The sequence below is a fragment of the Camelus bactrianus genome, chromosome X (genome assembly GCF_048773025.1).
Source record: "Camelus bactrianus isolate YW-2024 breed Bactrian camel chromosome X, ASM4877302v1, whole genome shotgun sequence".
Classification (NCBI taxonomy): domain Eukaryota; kingdom Metazoa; phylum Chordata; class Mammalia; order Artiodactyla; family Camelidae; genus Camelus; species Camelus bactrianus.
The window spans coordinates 18,829,886-18,845,000 of record NC_133575.1 but is presented as its reverse complement, the minus strand read 5'-3'; the positions used below and the strand labels follow the sequence as shown (position 1 = coordinate 18,845,000).

General features: G+C 38.3%; 1 protein-coding gene across 6 annotated transcripts in view; it reads right to left on the bottom strand.

The window, feature by feature from the left end:
- Positions 1 to 15,115, bottom strand: part of POLA1 (DNA polymerase alpha 1, catalytic subunit) — a 293,197-nt gene that overhangs the window by 160,215 nt on the left and 117,867 nt on the right. For all 6 annotated transcript variants that reach the window (XR_012504511.1, XM_074358788.1, XM_010961709.3 and 3 more), the window contains 2 exons: positions 3,069 to 3,247; positions 1,294 to 1,425 (listed from right to left, as the gene is read on the bottom strand). Coding sequence is in view for 5 of the 6 variants with exons in the window: in XM_074358788.1 (XP_074214889.1) it covers positions 1,294 to 1,425; positions 3,069 to 3,247 (311 nt within the window). In the remaining variant the exon portion in view is untranslated. The remainder of the gene's footprint in view (positions 1 to 1,293; positions 1,426 to 3,068; positions 3,248 to 15,115) is intronic.

Sequence of the window (15,115 nt, the reverse complement as noted above, 5' to 3'; positions counted from 1 at the left end):
AACAGAGAGAGAAAACTCAAGAATTCTTCCCAAGAGTTAAGAATCAGGCTCTGCTCAATGAGTTCTGTAAATGAGCTGAACAGTTTTGATTTGGGCTCTTCATGCTAAATAAAGGCCTAACATTTCACGTGCTGAACGTTTCATCTTCTGTGGAATGTGAACCCACAGATAACCTTTATTTCCATCCAACTGTTCATTAAGTGCAGCACAGGCTTACTCACTAAAATGTTTCAGATTTCCCAAAATGCAGCCATAATTATTATTTTAAAAATATCTTCAGACAAACCTACCAGTTGGTTTTTTTTTTTTTGACAAATACAAATTATTCTACTCTGATCACAATACTAGAAACTCTGTGTTTTCACTCTTCATCCTAATGATCTAATACTTGATTTTCACTTAATGAGTTTGATTTTAAAGAAGAAAATGCTTGTCATATGTTAACTAACACAGAGGTAGAAAGTACAGAATGATATTGATCACAGTCATGAGCCTTACCTCACAGAACCTGAGCATTTGGGGAAATGCTTGCCAGTGGAGCCTCTTTACATAAGTTACAGTGAACTTTCAAGTGATAGAAACTTTGTTTAGATGACAAATGACATAATGCAACACTAAGAAAAATCAAATGGGAAACGAGCAGGTTTTTTTTAAAATTTTAACTTTTGAAGAGAAAAAATCTCATTAAATGTCTTAAAAACAAAACAAAATAAAAAATTTGAAAGAAGCCTTCTTTCTAATGCAGACAGCACATTCACTGTTCTGGAAGTTTTAGTATATATTTATAAATATTAGACTTTCTCTTTTAAAATGTCAGACAAATTGCATTTAAATGTAAAAGATGTTTATTTTGATTTCCTCGGAAAACAAAGTGATGAAATGGTTTAGCTTACCACATAAACACAAATTGTTAGCTAGTGGCAGTTTATTAAGATCAGCACATACGATGTTATGGCTCTATTTGCCAAAGGTAGGCAATATTGATTTTTCTTCCTCTGCCCAAAGATCTGACTGACCATTTAACTGTGTTTTATTTAGGTAGCAATAAAGTGAAACATTTCCTGATTAGATTCTCATTTTCCTTAAAAGCAAAAACTTCATTGTTAAAAATGCTGTTCATTAATGAGGTATAATGCCCAAGAGAAAATGAAATCATTTTCCTCCAAAGTCTTTAAAAAATTTTACAGTTTCATAAAAAAACAAACAATAATACAAAACCATATTGTTTTAGTTTAGAACAAGTACCAAACCGAAATAAGTAGCGTATGTGAGAAACTCATCATGGATACTTACTTCGTAGTATTTTTTAATGCAACGTCTAATGTCCACGATCAATTTGTTGCTCAGCTGTACCACAGAGGTTAGAGGTGAAGCCTTACAATCGATGTTACTGCAACGATACAGGCTGGGTTCCATGTTGGTTCCCTACAGAAGTCAAGACAGACAAATACACAAAAGGTTATAAAAGGTTTCTTGTGCTTAAAAATTTACATGCTGTCCTGGTGTACAACACTCTTCATTCATTTTACTGGTGAGTTTTTAACCCTATTTTCTCAACCACTTTCCTCCCAAAGATCCCCTCAATCACAAATACCTTCTACTCCTGCCACCATCATAATGGAGTGCAAAGCTGAAGGGAAAACCTGAAATCACTTTTACATTCAACACATGACAGACTCTATTCATACAAGAGCTTCCCCTCTGAAAATACCAGTCAGGTCATGTTATTGGAAATAAACATCCTTTCTTTGAGATACCCATCAAAAATTTAAATCTGCACTTATTCACCCCAAACTTGATTAATTTTAAGAATAAAGCCTAAAAATTACGTGTTATACCACAAAGCAATCAGTTTAGCAAATTCAAGATTTTAGTAACCCCTGTCCCTTACAAATGAAATGTATTTGGAGGAGGGAAGAGAGAAGGAGTAAAAATCTGTAAGAATGAACTATTCATGGTTGGAGAAAATGTTTCATTTTGTTTTGTTTTAAACAAAGACAAAGCAATTATAATATATAGGAAAACTGTTGGGGTTTCTGGAGCATTTGTTTTCCTTCTTGATACTTAAACATCTTGGTTTCCTGCTCCAATCTGGTATATAACCCTACCCGCCACACTAAGCAATTCCAGGTGGAAGAGATTTTAGAGCTTGACATCGGCTCTTCCACAGTTAGCCCATCTGCAAGTCGTCAAGCCTCCATGCAATTAACTATCTTATTTACAGCTGTAATGAAGCAAAGCTCAAGGATTTAGCAAGTATTGCTGATCTGTGTCTGCCTCTTCCTTGCACTTGCTTCCAAAGACTGCTTTGTTTTGATTCAAAAAAATGCAAAACATCTGCTGTTTGTCCAAATTAACTTAAAATAATTACTTTTAATTTAGATAAAGGATGTATTTTTTTCTAGTTTCAAGGTTTTACACGGTTCTGCTGCCTACTCATTTGCCAATGGCTAGGACATGTATAACACTGCAGTGGAATCAAGTAGATTGGCCAAGTTTCAAGTTCTGATCCAAGGTCAATGATACATTTTTTGGCAGTACTTCTTGGGAGAAATGCCTCCCTGCAACTTTTTAAATGCCTAATATGCAAAGACAGCAGAAAAGATTATCAGGATACCTTTGTCAAAAAGGAGGCAAGTGGGATGTGTAAAGATAAACAAAAACTTTCCAAAAACACTTAGTTCCCATTAACTTGATTTAAGATAAAGGAAAATATTGCTCTAAGTCTTAATAAACTGGGCTGGGAGTAGGGAAATACAGGTTACTAATTAAGGAATTACAATAAAGATACTTTAAGATAATTTAGAATTTTTAAGAGATTCCATTTAAAACACCAAGGCCAAGCATTCTAAGAAGCCAAAAACAATACTCAAGCATACTCTATTAAGAGTTTGCAAGCAGAAATAAAGTAAGTTTTAAAGGGAAGGCAGAATTCATATGACGCTAAAATTCTTTAAACACATAAAAAAACATGTTTTCTTTTTCCTTTTTATACATATAGTGGAGAGAAAAGGGCCTTTGTACTAGTTTGCTCACAAAACAAAACAAAACAAAGAAAAACAACTAACCGAACCATCGAAGGCACTATCATAAATATTCTCAGTTCCACATGTAGGGCATGGACATTTGAACCTTTCACAGTCCCTGTATTTTTCTTCATCAGTGAGCTGTGCTGGGCCACCAAGTAGAGCATCATTCTCTTCATCTTTATGATAATGATGAACTCTAAATTGGGTGGGGTCAAGTCCTATTAATGTTAAAGAAAAAATAAATTCAGAAAGGCATAATTATTTGAATTCCCCTCTCCAAGAAATATCCCAAAGAAGGGAATCCACAAAAGATTTATTTTTAAATTCATACACACACATACATAATCATCTGAACTCAAGATAGAGGCTCATACTACCAAGACAAATGACTTCTCTTTTTAAAGAGATTATTAAAAAAAACAAGTCAACTGCATCAAAACAATGCAGAAATATGCTACTGGACATTTGGGTTTGGAAGTAACTACTTCTATAGGATGGTTTTAGTATTTTCCTAAAGTTACAGTGAAAATCTCAAATAAATGTGCACTGTTAAAATCTCCTAAAATCAAAGTGTCACCATTAAAACTGAAAATACAGAATAAAAATCCCATTAAGGAAAACAAATTCACTGTTATTACAACTCCTTCAAATGCAGACACAACTGCTAACCCTGATTTCAATGCGGTGGTTGATTCCATCTTGGCTCAGTAGTTAACAGCATGTAGGTTGCAATCTAATGCAGTGGTTAAAATTCAGTAGCAGCATCTGAGTCAAAACGCGACACGGTTTTTTGGTTCTCTTCAATTCAGAAATTTAAAATATGTGCAAAAACAATGAATCTAAAAATTCTGTAGGCCAAAATGTCCCTGACAATCCTGAAGCCAAATATACCTTCTATATTTCAATCAAAATGACACAAGAAATCAATTGACTCATCATTTACACTACCTTGTTTCCCCAAACTATTTGAGAAAAGACTGTAAGGCCAAACAATTTAACTTACCCTTGGTCAAAGCATATATGTCAAAATCTAATTCTTGAATTTACACTTAGAGATAATTATTCCATACTATATTCTTATAATATTTTCTTGAAAGCATTCCTTAGCAATCCCTAAGAATTCTAGGCTTTTTAGAAATCTAAAGAAAGCTATCATTTTTTATTTTAGTATAAAGCTACATAATATAAAACAGTCACCGAGTAAAAAGTTCAAATGCCAAAAGTATCTCAAAATTGTTTTAACTCTATCAACAGCTGCACAGTTAGATAATCTAACAAATGTATTCAGAATTTAGTGATAAGATCCTAAATCCTATTGGGTCAGTTGTCAAAGCAACATCTGAATCACAAAAGGCTGGCTCTGACACAGTGGAAAGGTGCTGAATTAAGAATAAAAGGCTGAGTCTCAGTTTTTTCACCTGCAAAATGGAGCTACTACAACCTACCATGCACTTTTGAAATTTAAATCAGACATTCAAGGACAAATCATTTTCCATGGTCCCTATCACATGGTAAGCACCCAATAAATATCATATGAATGGAAAAAATAAAATAGTGGATGAATATCATTTAATCCAGACTACATTCATTCAAGATTATACATTTGGAAAAATATATGAAACACATGTTCGTGTTGCACAGCAAGTTAACAGCTGCTCTTTGTAGTAATTAATCAAAGTGACTATTTCCCAACATGATAGTGTACAGTAAAAAACAAAGAACACACATTCAAAACAGTTTGAAAAACTGTTCCTGGACAGTGATATAAATTACTGTAACACAGGTCACATGGCTCCAAGACTCACTGTACATTTTTATTTTACAAGTTACCTATCCCTTAAGAGAAACAGCAAGTTCGTGAAGTGTCTGGTAACATACACCCTCTCATTTAAAGACAAGGAGGGCAGAGTAATGGAGAGAGACCACGCCCATGCCCCTGAATGGTGCCATTTATTCCCTGTAGTGAAGGGTAACTGCTGCAAATTTCTGAACCTCTAGTTGTGAATCCAACTGTATTCACATAACGTCTTGCTTTATTCGTGATTATGAGAAAGCAGCTCCACCTTTTCTCTGATGGGATGATTATTCATCAATTTCCCAGGCCAATACTTCTCAATAAGTAAGGAAAAAGAGTAACAATAAGCAAGGGTTTCCTAAGAGACAAGCTTCTATCACAACCTGAAAATCAAGTAACAAAAAGACGCTGGCTTTGCACATAGACACAACCAGCCGGGCTGCAACAGGGAAACAATGAAAGCTCTTTTGAAGCCTTCCCACCAGTCACCGGCCACCGGCCACCGGCCACCGAGCGCACTTGAGCCTGGGGGTGGCCTGCTGCTTAGGGAGAAAAGCCCAACAAGTGACCAAAAGTTATGAAAAAAGATCAGGCCTTATGAAATGTCTACTTTGAATGTCCATTTCCACAAACAACCCTTATCTACTGTTGCAATAATAAAACCAACTGGTCTAGCTAATTACTTCAGATTTATTCACAAACTGACTTTTTTTCCCCAAGAGATGGGATTGCATCTCAGCACTCTTGGCCATAAGTCAACAGTAAATTTTTTAAATATAAAGGGAGAAGACATTGTAATTACCTTAAAATATTAGGTATATAATGATCCTGTACAAGTTACTTGGATACAAAAATATCATAAAAGAGTGATTTTCTTGGGAAGACAATTATAAGTCAACAGGCATATCACGGGGGGCTAAGTTACATCTTTTAAGAAAACGTGTAATTAGTCATGTTAAAAAATATGGATCACTGATGCTTGGAATCTTTCCTTTAAGGTCAAAATCCAGACTTAAACCCAAACTTACATATAAATTAATTTTTCCAAATCCTCACAAAATTGGCAACAAGCAGGTTACTTCGAAGTTTTGGGAGACTTAAAAGTTTTACTGCTTATACCGTAACTCATTAAGGCTGAAGTGAAACAACAGGGAAAAAGTATCTGGTGCTGCCACCTAGAGGTAGATTCTGAACTTCGAAATGTGCAAAATAGAGCAGCTATGTAGAAACCCAATTGTAATTACTGTCCCTCCAAAATGAAACACTACTGTCAGAATGACATGAAAGCAAAATCTTTATGATCACAGTTGCCACACATGCATATACACTGTGTAATCAATATTAAATTGCACGCTGTACAGTAAGTAATCACAGTAGTCTCTGAGCCAGCAACAGACGTAAGAATGCATTTCAAAATCCTTATCTCTTCTACTGAGAGCTTTCTCTGAACAACTGGCTGAAAGAAACAAACTTTATGCCCCAGTTGAGAAAAAGAATTTTCACTTCTTTGAGACTAGCTTTTATCCAATGACTTCAATCGTTTGAGCTGGCACAGAAGAAGAGGAGGAGCAGCCTACTGGGGCTTGGCACCAGCTCTCCGGGGTAGAGCAGCCGTGGAAATGATGTGTGCTTTAATTCAACCCTGTGACTTGTAGTGATCCAGTCACACCATTTTTGGGCTGCGGTGGGAGCGCAGAGGAGTGCGATGGTGACAAGACGGGACAGAGGGGGCAAAGTAATGAAATTAAAATACTGCCATTTATAATTAGAAAATTTGTAGGCTCTTACATTATTTTGGCAACTGGATCAAAGCTCTCATGTTTCAAGAAGTATTTATAGAAAATAACATCATAGGCATTGGGGTGGATGAGTTCAGCAGTGCTGTTTTTTACTTAAGATCACCACATACCTCCAATGCCACATTTAGTACAAAACTATTTTTTCTACCACTGTATTTTCTAATAATTGTAAACTACCTGTTTTTAGAATGTTCACCTGCCTGCATTCCCAAGGAGTATTTAACCTTTTCTAAACTCAAGGCATTAAGTTGAGAGGCTGACACATTTGACTAAATAATCTTCTTTCTCCAAAAGACAAGGTTAGTGCAAATGCAAAAAATTCTAGTAAAGCCAATTACATATATTCATACAACTGGGCAAGAGGGAAAAATCCACATGAATGAAACTCCAGATGAGTCGTGTAACTGGTATTCCCAGCCAGTTGTCTGTAAAATGAATCACTTATACTACTAGGGAAGCTGATTAATGAAATCCTACTATGAAATTTTTTTTCCCTAAAAATTCCTTCTAGGAAATGAATCTTTTGCAGGAATCCAGACTTTCACATATCTGGACTTCTCAGAGAACAATATACAAACTGAAATTTTAGTATCATTAAACTTTAGCATCATTAATGAATTTTTAAAAGGTGAATGCTAAATCCATAAAGCCTTGGACAAGAATGCTTGTCACAGCTTTATTTGTAATAATCATAAATTGAAAACAATTAGATGTCCATAAACAGGAGAATGAAAAACAAACTGGTATTATCTATCATGGAATACTACTCAGTAATGAAAATTTAAAAGTAAAATTTAAAAGACTGAATACTTACTGATGGATGAAACTCAAAAATATGCTAAGTGAAAGAAGCTGAACACAAAAAGCATATACCATAGGAGATCATTTATATAAAATTCTAAAATAGGCAAAACTAACCTGTGGTCATAGAAATCAAATGTGTGGCTGCTTTTGTGAGGGGGTGGGTATGGTCTGGGGAAGAGTCCAAGGGAAGCCTCTAGGTGATGGAAATATCCTGTCTTGATAAATGGACTGCACGATACTCTTCACATTGCAGCATGTGATGGTATGTAAATTATACTTTTAAAAAAAGCACTCCAAATAGAAGATGTTTGTGATATATATTTCCAAAGGACTCATGTAGAATATACAAGAAATACTTGCAAATCAATAAGAAAAAGACAGCCCAAGAGAAAAGCAGAAAAAGATCAGAACAGGCGCCTCACAAAAGATATTCGAATGGCCGATAAGCATGTGAACAGGTGCTCAAGTTTATCAGTCATCAAAGAAACGAATTAAAAGCACATCATGCCACCACATAAATGAAGAAGATGGGACACACCCAGTGCTGGTGAGAAAGGGGAGCACTCATATGCAGCGAGTAAGGGTCTAATGTCATTGAAGCACTTTGGAAAACTCGTACTATCTACTAAAGCTGAACACACATGTCCTCTATGACCTAACAATTCTCCTAAATATATACCCGACAGAAATACATGCAACTGTTCAACAGAAGACATGTGCAAAAATGCTCAAAGCAGCATTATTCATAACTGTTCAAAGTGAAAAAAACTCAGGGGTAGATAGACATACAGTGTGATAGATTCATACCAGACAGAAATGAAGTACAACCACAGGGACCCATCTCACAAACACAGTGAACGGAAGAAGCCAGACCGAGAGTTAAAGACACAATTTATGCAGCATCAAAACATAAGAAAACCTCATGTATGACGTTAGATGTCACGATAGTAATTTTTTGGTAGGGGATGGAGGATAATTTCTCAAATGAGATATGAGGGGGCTTCTGAGGATGCAGTAATAGATTGTTTCTTGAGCGCAATACTGACTACACTGGTATGTGTTTACTTTGTGAAAATTTATCAAGCTGCTCAGTTAGGTTTTGTGTACTTTTCTGTATGCATGTTATACAAGAAATTCACATTGATTTCTCATATCATATACAAAAATAAATTCAAAATGGATTAAAGACTTAAACGTAAGGCCTGAACCCATAGAATTCCTAGGGAAAACACAGGCAGTATATTCTGTGACACTGGTCTTAGTAATATTTTTTTGGATATGTCTTCTCAGGCAAGGGAAATAAAAGCAAAAACAAACAAACAGGACCACATCAAACTAAAAACCTTTTGCACAGAGAAGGAAAACTATCAATAAAATGAAAAGGCAGCCTACTTGGATGGGAGAAGATATTTGCAAGTTACATATCTGGTAAGGGGCTAATACTCAAAATGTACAAAGAATTCAACAACCCAACATCAAAAAAACAAACAACCTGATTAAAAAACTGGGCAGAGGACCTGAATAGACATTTCTCCAAAGAAGGAATACAGATGGCCAACAGGCAAATGAAAAGATGCTCAAGTTCACTAATCATCAGGGAAGCACAAATCAAAACCACAGCGAGATACCGCCTCATACAGGTAAGGATGGCTACCATCAAAAACAAGCATTAGCAAGGATGTAAAGGAAAGGGAATCATTGTGTACTGATGGTAGGATTGTGAATTGCTGCAGTCACTATGGAAAAAAGGATGGAGGCTACTCAAAAATTTAAAAACAGAGCTGCCATATGATCCAGAAATTTCCCTTCCGGGTATTTACCAGGAAAAAAAAAATACCCCAAAGACACTAATTCAAAAAGATACATGCACTAATGTTCACTGCAGCATTATTCACAATAGCCAAGATATGGAAGCAGCCTAATGACCAATCCTAGAATGGAATGTGTGATGTACAAACACACACACACACACACACACACACACGAATATTACACAACCATAAAAACTGAAATCTTGTCTTTTGTGACAACATGGATTGATCTACAAGGTATTATGTCAAGTGAAATTAAGTCAGAAAAAGATGAATACCACATGGTCTCACTATATGTGGAATATAAAAAACAAAATAAAATGAAAACAGACTCACAGATACAGAGAGCAAATGGGTGATTGCCAGAAGGGAGTGGGGGAATGGGCAAAATAGGTGAAAGGAATGAAGAGGTAGAAACCTCCAGTTACATATTGAATACGTCATGGGGATCTAATATATAGCATGAACAATATGCTCAATAACAGTCTGATAGCCCTGAATGTGAATTTTAACTTAATGAGACATGCACATCTGAGCAGGAAAAAACTTTAGAAGTGTCTTCTTGCGTATTTTTAGACCTGAGAAAGGACAGTAACTTTATGCTGAAAAAATATTTGGAACATAAAATAACAAATAAAATAACAGACCAAGACTGCTTCTCTCACAACAAAGCCCTCTTCTTTCCAGCTATGTTGACAGATATGGGGGGGGGGGGGGTGTGGAGAGCCAGGCTGGAGGTCCCTAAACACCCACCTTCTTAGAAGTGAGTTGGTAATTGTTTTACTAGTTTTGCTTCTGATTTTGTAAAAATTCTTATTTTTAGTAATAGGAGTATTAATATTTTTTCAACAAGGGAGGAACTTAAAATTCATCACCTTTACTCTTTTCTTATTCACACATATCCATTTAACATAGTTTAAGTATCTGTGCACATTGATATATTCAGCATTTTTTCATTTATTATGTCTTATCCATTTTTCTATAGGCTACACAATCTTGGTGTCATTTTAGTATGCTTAATTAATACAATGTCTCTTTTTAAAAAAACGATCTATAATTAATAAGACGATACTGTATACTTGAAAGTTGCTGAGAATAGATCTTAAGCATCCTCACCACACACCCCTCAAAAAGAGTTAACTATATGACACGATGGATGTGTTCATTATCTCGATCTTGATAATCATTCTGCTATGTAAATGTATATCAAATCATCACATTGTACACTTTAAAAACATACCACTATATTCGCCAATTATTGCCCAGTAAAGTTAAATTTTTAAAGAAGTGATCTAACAAGTAATTTGAGAAATCCCCATTTTCCTCTAGAAACTTCAAGTGTTACAAAGCAGAGTTAGGAATCACTACTCCAAGCCATTATTCTAAACATGCTCTGGCTTGGGTCCAAGTTCTCAGAGGCTGAGTGAGGTGAGCAGTGGCACTGTGGGCCCTCTGCACTGTGGGCGTCAGACAGAAACAGACACTGTGCACTCGCCTTGTAGGGACTGAGGTGCAAGGCTGGGCAGCGGATACCCTTCAAAAGGCTGCCAGTGCCCTAAAGTGCAGCCACTCAGGAGTGGCTGAGATGGCACAGGCGACCCCCATGGAGCTCGGGGTCCTGCCATTCATTACTGGGCTGCAAGAACAGGTGGGAGGTAGGGACGGGCAACCACTCCTGACTCCCCACTGGCCTCTCTACAGGGCAGTCCCACGATGCCTCAAACGCCTCCACTGGTGGCCCCCGCCAGAAGTGGTCTCTGTCTCCCCTAAACACTGAACATCCTTAATTTTACCTCTTTGGGGACATACACTGTGTGGTCCGCTGGACTCAACAACATTGAAATCGACTCAACGGGCCGGGCTGCAATTCGAGTAGAGGGGCCGCAGCTGACTCCACCCTGCACCCCTCACAGTGCCCACTATGATGCTGGGCACAGCAGGTCTTCAACATGAATCTGACAAATGCAAAAGCAGGCTAGGCACTCGGGCCATATGATGACGTGCTTGGAATGGCGCTCCAGCCTGGAAGAGGCAGCTCTCATCAGCTGAGAAGACTTAATATCCTACTGTGCATTTGGTGTGACCTTTCTTTTTAAATTTTACTATGAATTATGCTATAGAAAATATTTAAGGTTTGGAAATGACGATCACCTGTGTACATTCTTCTGCGAGCTTAATCATGAAAAAAGGCAAAGTCGTGATCGACAAAGTAATGCCTGAGGCACCTGCTGGTGGCATCATTCCAGTGCCAGCCACCTGCACTTTATTCCCCAGACCATCGTTCGTAGGTATATCTCCCTAGGCCCACCCAAGGCACCCCTCAAACACTGCGTGGCCCCCTGCCTGACTTAATTTCTTAGAAGATGTTACTGGACCCTGTCTACTGACAAAAACTACCTCCTGTAATGTGAGTGGTACGGGCCAGTTTTTAAAAAGGGAATTTTTACTTTTCAATCTAACTCAGGAACACACTGGCTTAAGAGTGTTGTCTTGTTTTAAGTACTACTTTCAGAGATTAAATTTTCAATTCTCCAGTTCTTCAAACATCAATAATTTCTCAGGACCAATGGAAAAACCGCCCTGATGGCCACACGCCTGAAATTTTATCACTGACCATGAAGAAATGTACTTGATAGCGACTATACAAATCATTCCTCATTGGAAGAAAGATATTATATAATTCTAAGTACTGTTATGGGTAAAATATGAATTTATTAAAAGATGACATTCAAGAATGAACCTGAAAATACTCTCATCCCCAGCCTGTTTTGCTAGGTACAGAAGACTATTTGGATGGTGGCCCATACTGTGAATATTTCATCCACAGAATATAGAGAGCTTTCATTAGAACAAGAGAAAAAAACCTATAGTCCGGAGAACAAAAGCTAAGAGTTCCAAGTTTTAGTGACCATGTTTCCCATAGGGCTATTGTATCAGAAGAGTAATACTATATTTTTTTTCCATTCACAGATGGAAAAGAGTAAAATTTAGCTTTATTTAAGCCCAATAGCAATAACCTTGCAAGGGTTTCAGAAAAATGATACACATTTTACTGTGGGATAATGGGGACCATTAGTTATTAGGGAGAACAAATTATTCTCTTGCAATTCAACAGACTTATTCATTCCCTCATTTAATAGACTGTCCTCTCTCCTTTTCACTAAAACGACCTTCCTATACAGAACACCTGGCCGTGCAACATGCCACTAGACAGACTTCAGGAGGTACCTTGACGGGGAGAAATAGAGAATTTCCAAAGTGAAGCCACAGGATAAAACCAACACTTTATGCTTGCCTTTCATTTCAAGGAAAGCAGTATAAAAGCCACAGAAAAAGAGGTAGTGGAAAAATATAGCTGCTCTCCACAAAAGAGTCTTAAAATGAAAAATCTTGAACTTAATAATTTTCGTAAATGAAATTATGCCATTATTTCTGATTTCTTTGTACTAACGAAAAGGACAAAGTATCAAACTTCACTGAAGTTTCAACACTGTAATACGTTTCATTAATCAAAGATAAAAACTACATTAAAAGCAAAAGAATTATTTTATGTCTGTGATTAGGCAGTTGGAGGGCTTGTATTTTATGTATACATTTGTAGACTTCAACTTATTTAACGGTGTCAGTTCACTAACTGCAGTTTTTTTATATAAAGAAAACAGATTTAGAACTTTAAAAACAAATTACAGTAATTTTATGCCTGCAGCTTGCACCTCATAGAAACCATGCACCCCCTAACACTCCCCTTACTTTCCCACCACTTTCCTATCTCCTCCCTCCGCCTCTAAAACCACAGGCTAACTGAGAACTGATAACAGGGCCCTGAAATCCCCTAGTAAATAGTGGCCACCCTCATTTTCACTCAGGCTGGAGGAATAAAGGACACAGATCAAAATGCAGCTCCCAAATTGGGCAGGGGGCAAACACCCGCAAGGATCTGCCTGACGAGCTTCAATGTTGTCTACAGATCTTCCTGCTGACCGGCACCTGCCGCCCTGCACTTCATTACTGTGGACCCTCCCATGAGGAAAGAGGGAGACAGAAAGGCCTAGAACATTTCGTACGAATGTTGAGAGGTACGTGGACACCACTGGGGATGGCAGGGGCTGAGGTGGGAGGAGGTAGACTTCACAGTGATGACAACCTCACGTGTTTTCAGCAGAAAAACTGCTGTCAAGTAGCAGAAGAGAAAAATGGGAGAAAAGATATGAGGGGGAGCGGAAGCAGCTCCTTCAGGGCCAAAAACACAAGCCCTTCCGGCAGCTTGAAGTGGCTACCTGGCACCAAGAGCTTTCCGGTGATGGCGCAGGAGAGCTGGGGCTGTGTGGGGACCACCATAAGCATGAAGGGGCCCCTCTGTAGACTGAGACTGGTCAGTAATAACACGAACCCTCTGAACGGGGGCCCACTAGGCTACTGGCTTTGAAAATCATTTGTGAAAACTGGACTCCTAAGACAGCTGTAATTACGAGAAAGTTGGTTTTTAAGCAAGTCAAAATCTGCCCACTGTTTAATTTATATAAAAGTGATCTTCAATATGACCCCAGAAGCAATGACATCAGTCTGGTCTCCTCCTGGCACCTGTCCACCGGCCAGGCTCCACTACCCTTATTCTCTATCTCTTTTGCTAAAATACAAGGCTCCACGCTTATATCTGTTAAGTGTCCTTCACGATACGGGGCTTGTTCCATCTATCCCTCCTCAGCTCTGGGCCCCCAGGAAATTCAGAACCAAAGAAAGAGATGGGCAACAGTGAGCCTTTGGACCAGGTTCTTGATGATACCGATGGAAAACCTGGAAGATCTACTCTAAAAACACAAATGCTTTTGCTCAGGGCTTTTCAGCAGTGTGGGGGTTCGCAGTTGGGAGAGGAGGGAGCACAAGGAAGATGACGCTCCCATGCCTTCATGTCCACGCCACCCCACTCCCGGCTGAGGATGAATGTCATGGCCTCTCAGAGCTAAGAAGAGGCAGTGGTTACAAGCACAAGCTTTGGAGTCACAGAGAGCAAGGTCCCAGTCCAACCACAGCTGGCCACTTACCAGCCATGTGACAAGACCAAGTTAGTTACCTCTCTAAGCCTCAGCTTTCTTCTCTATACAATGGAGGAAATACAACAGGTCCTCATGGGGTTATTGAAAGGATGAAATGAGACAACATATGCAAAGTACTTATTACAGTTTCTGATAGAGTAAGCACTCAAGGCAGGAGAGAAAAAAGAAGGAAGCTAAAAAATATTGTGCACTTACACTCCCTCCTCCCAGCTGAGGATTTATAAACATCATCAAATACAACTTAACTTTGAGAATACATTATATGATGATTTGGGTAGCAGAATTTTGTCTTCCTAATTATGTTTTGCTTAGGCAAATGTCAGAAATGAGTTTCCACTTCCAGAGCAGACACTGATGGGAGAGTGGAGACAGTGGGGGGCTGGGGGGGAGGAGCTCAGAAACATATTCAGTGTGGAAAATATGTGACTTGATGACTCATCTGTCCAATCTCAATCCACAAATGCACTCTGACCACTAATGACATGCAAATCTTAAGGACTGGAGGAGTTGGGACATATTAATGCAGAAGCCTGGCAGGGGGCTGGAGCATGGCCACAATCGGCACTTGGTGAGCACCGCCCCCCAGGCCTGTGCGGAGCATCTCTCCACCACCTAACCACTCCGTCAGAGCAACTCTAATTTATGACACCAGAAGCCAAGGCTGAGAGCAAGCTCTAGAGGCTTGCCAAAGCCACAGAGCTTGTGAACAAGAGAACCAGAGTTTGAATCTAGACCCCAAAGGTCATGTCTTAAGCCAGACTTTCCAATGAGAGGAAGGGAAGAATTTTCCATGAAGCAGGGACAGATTTAGTGATGCCATATT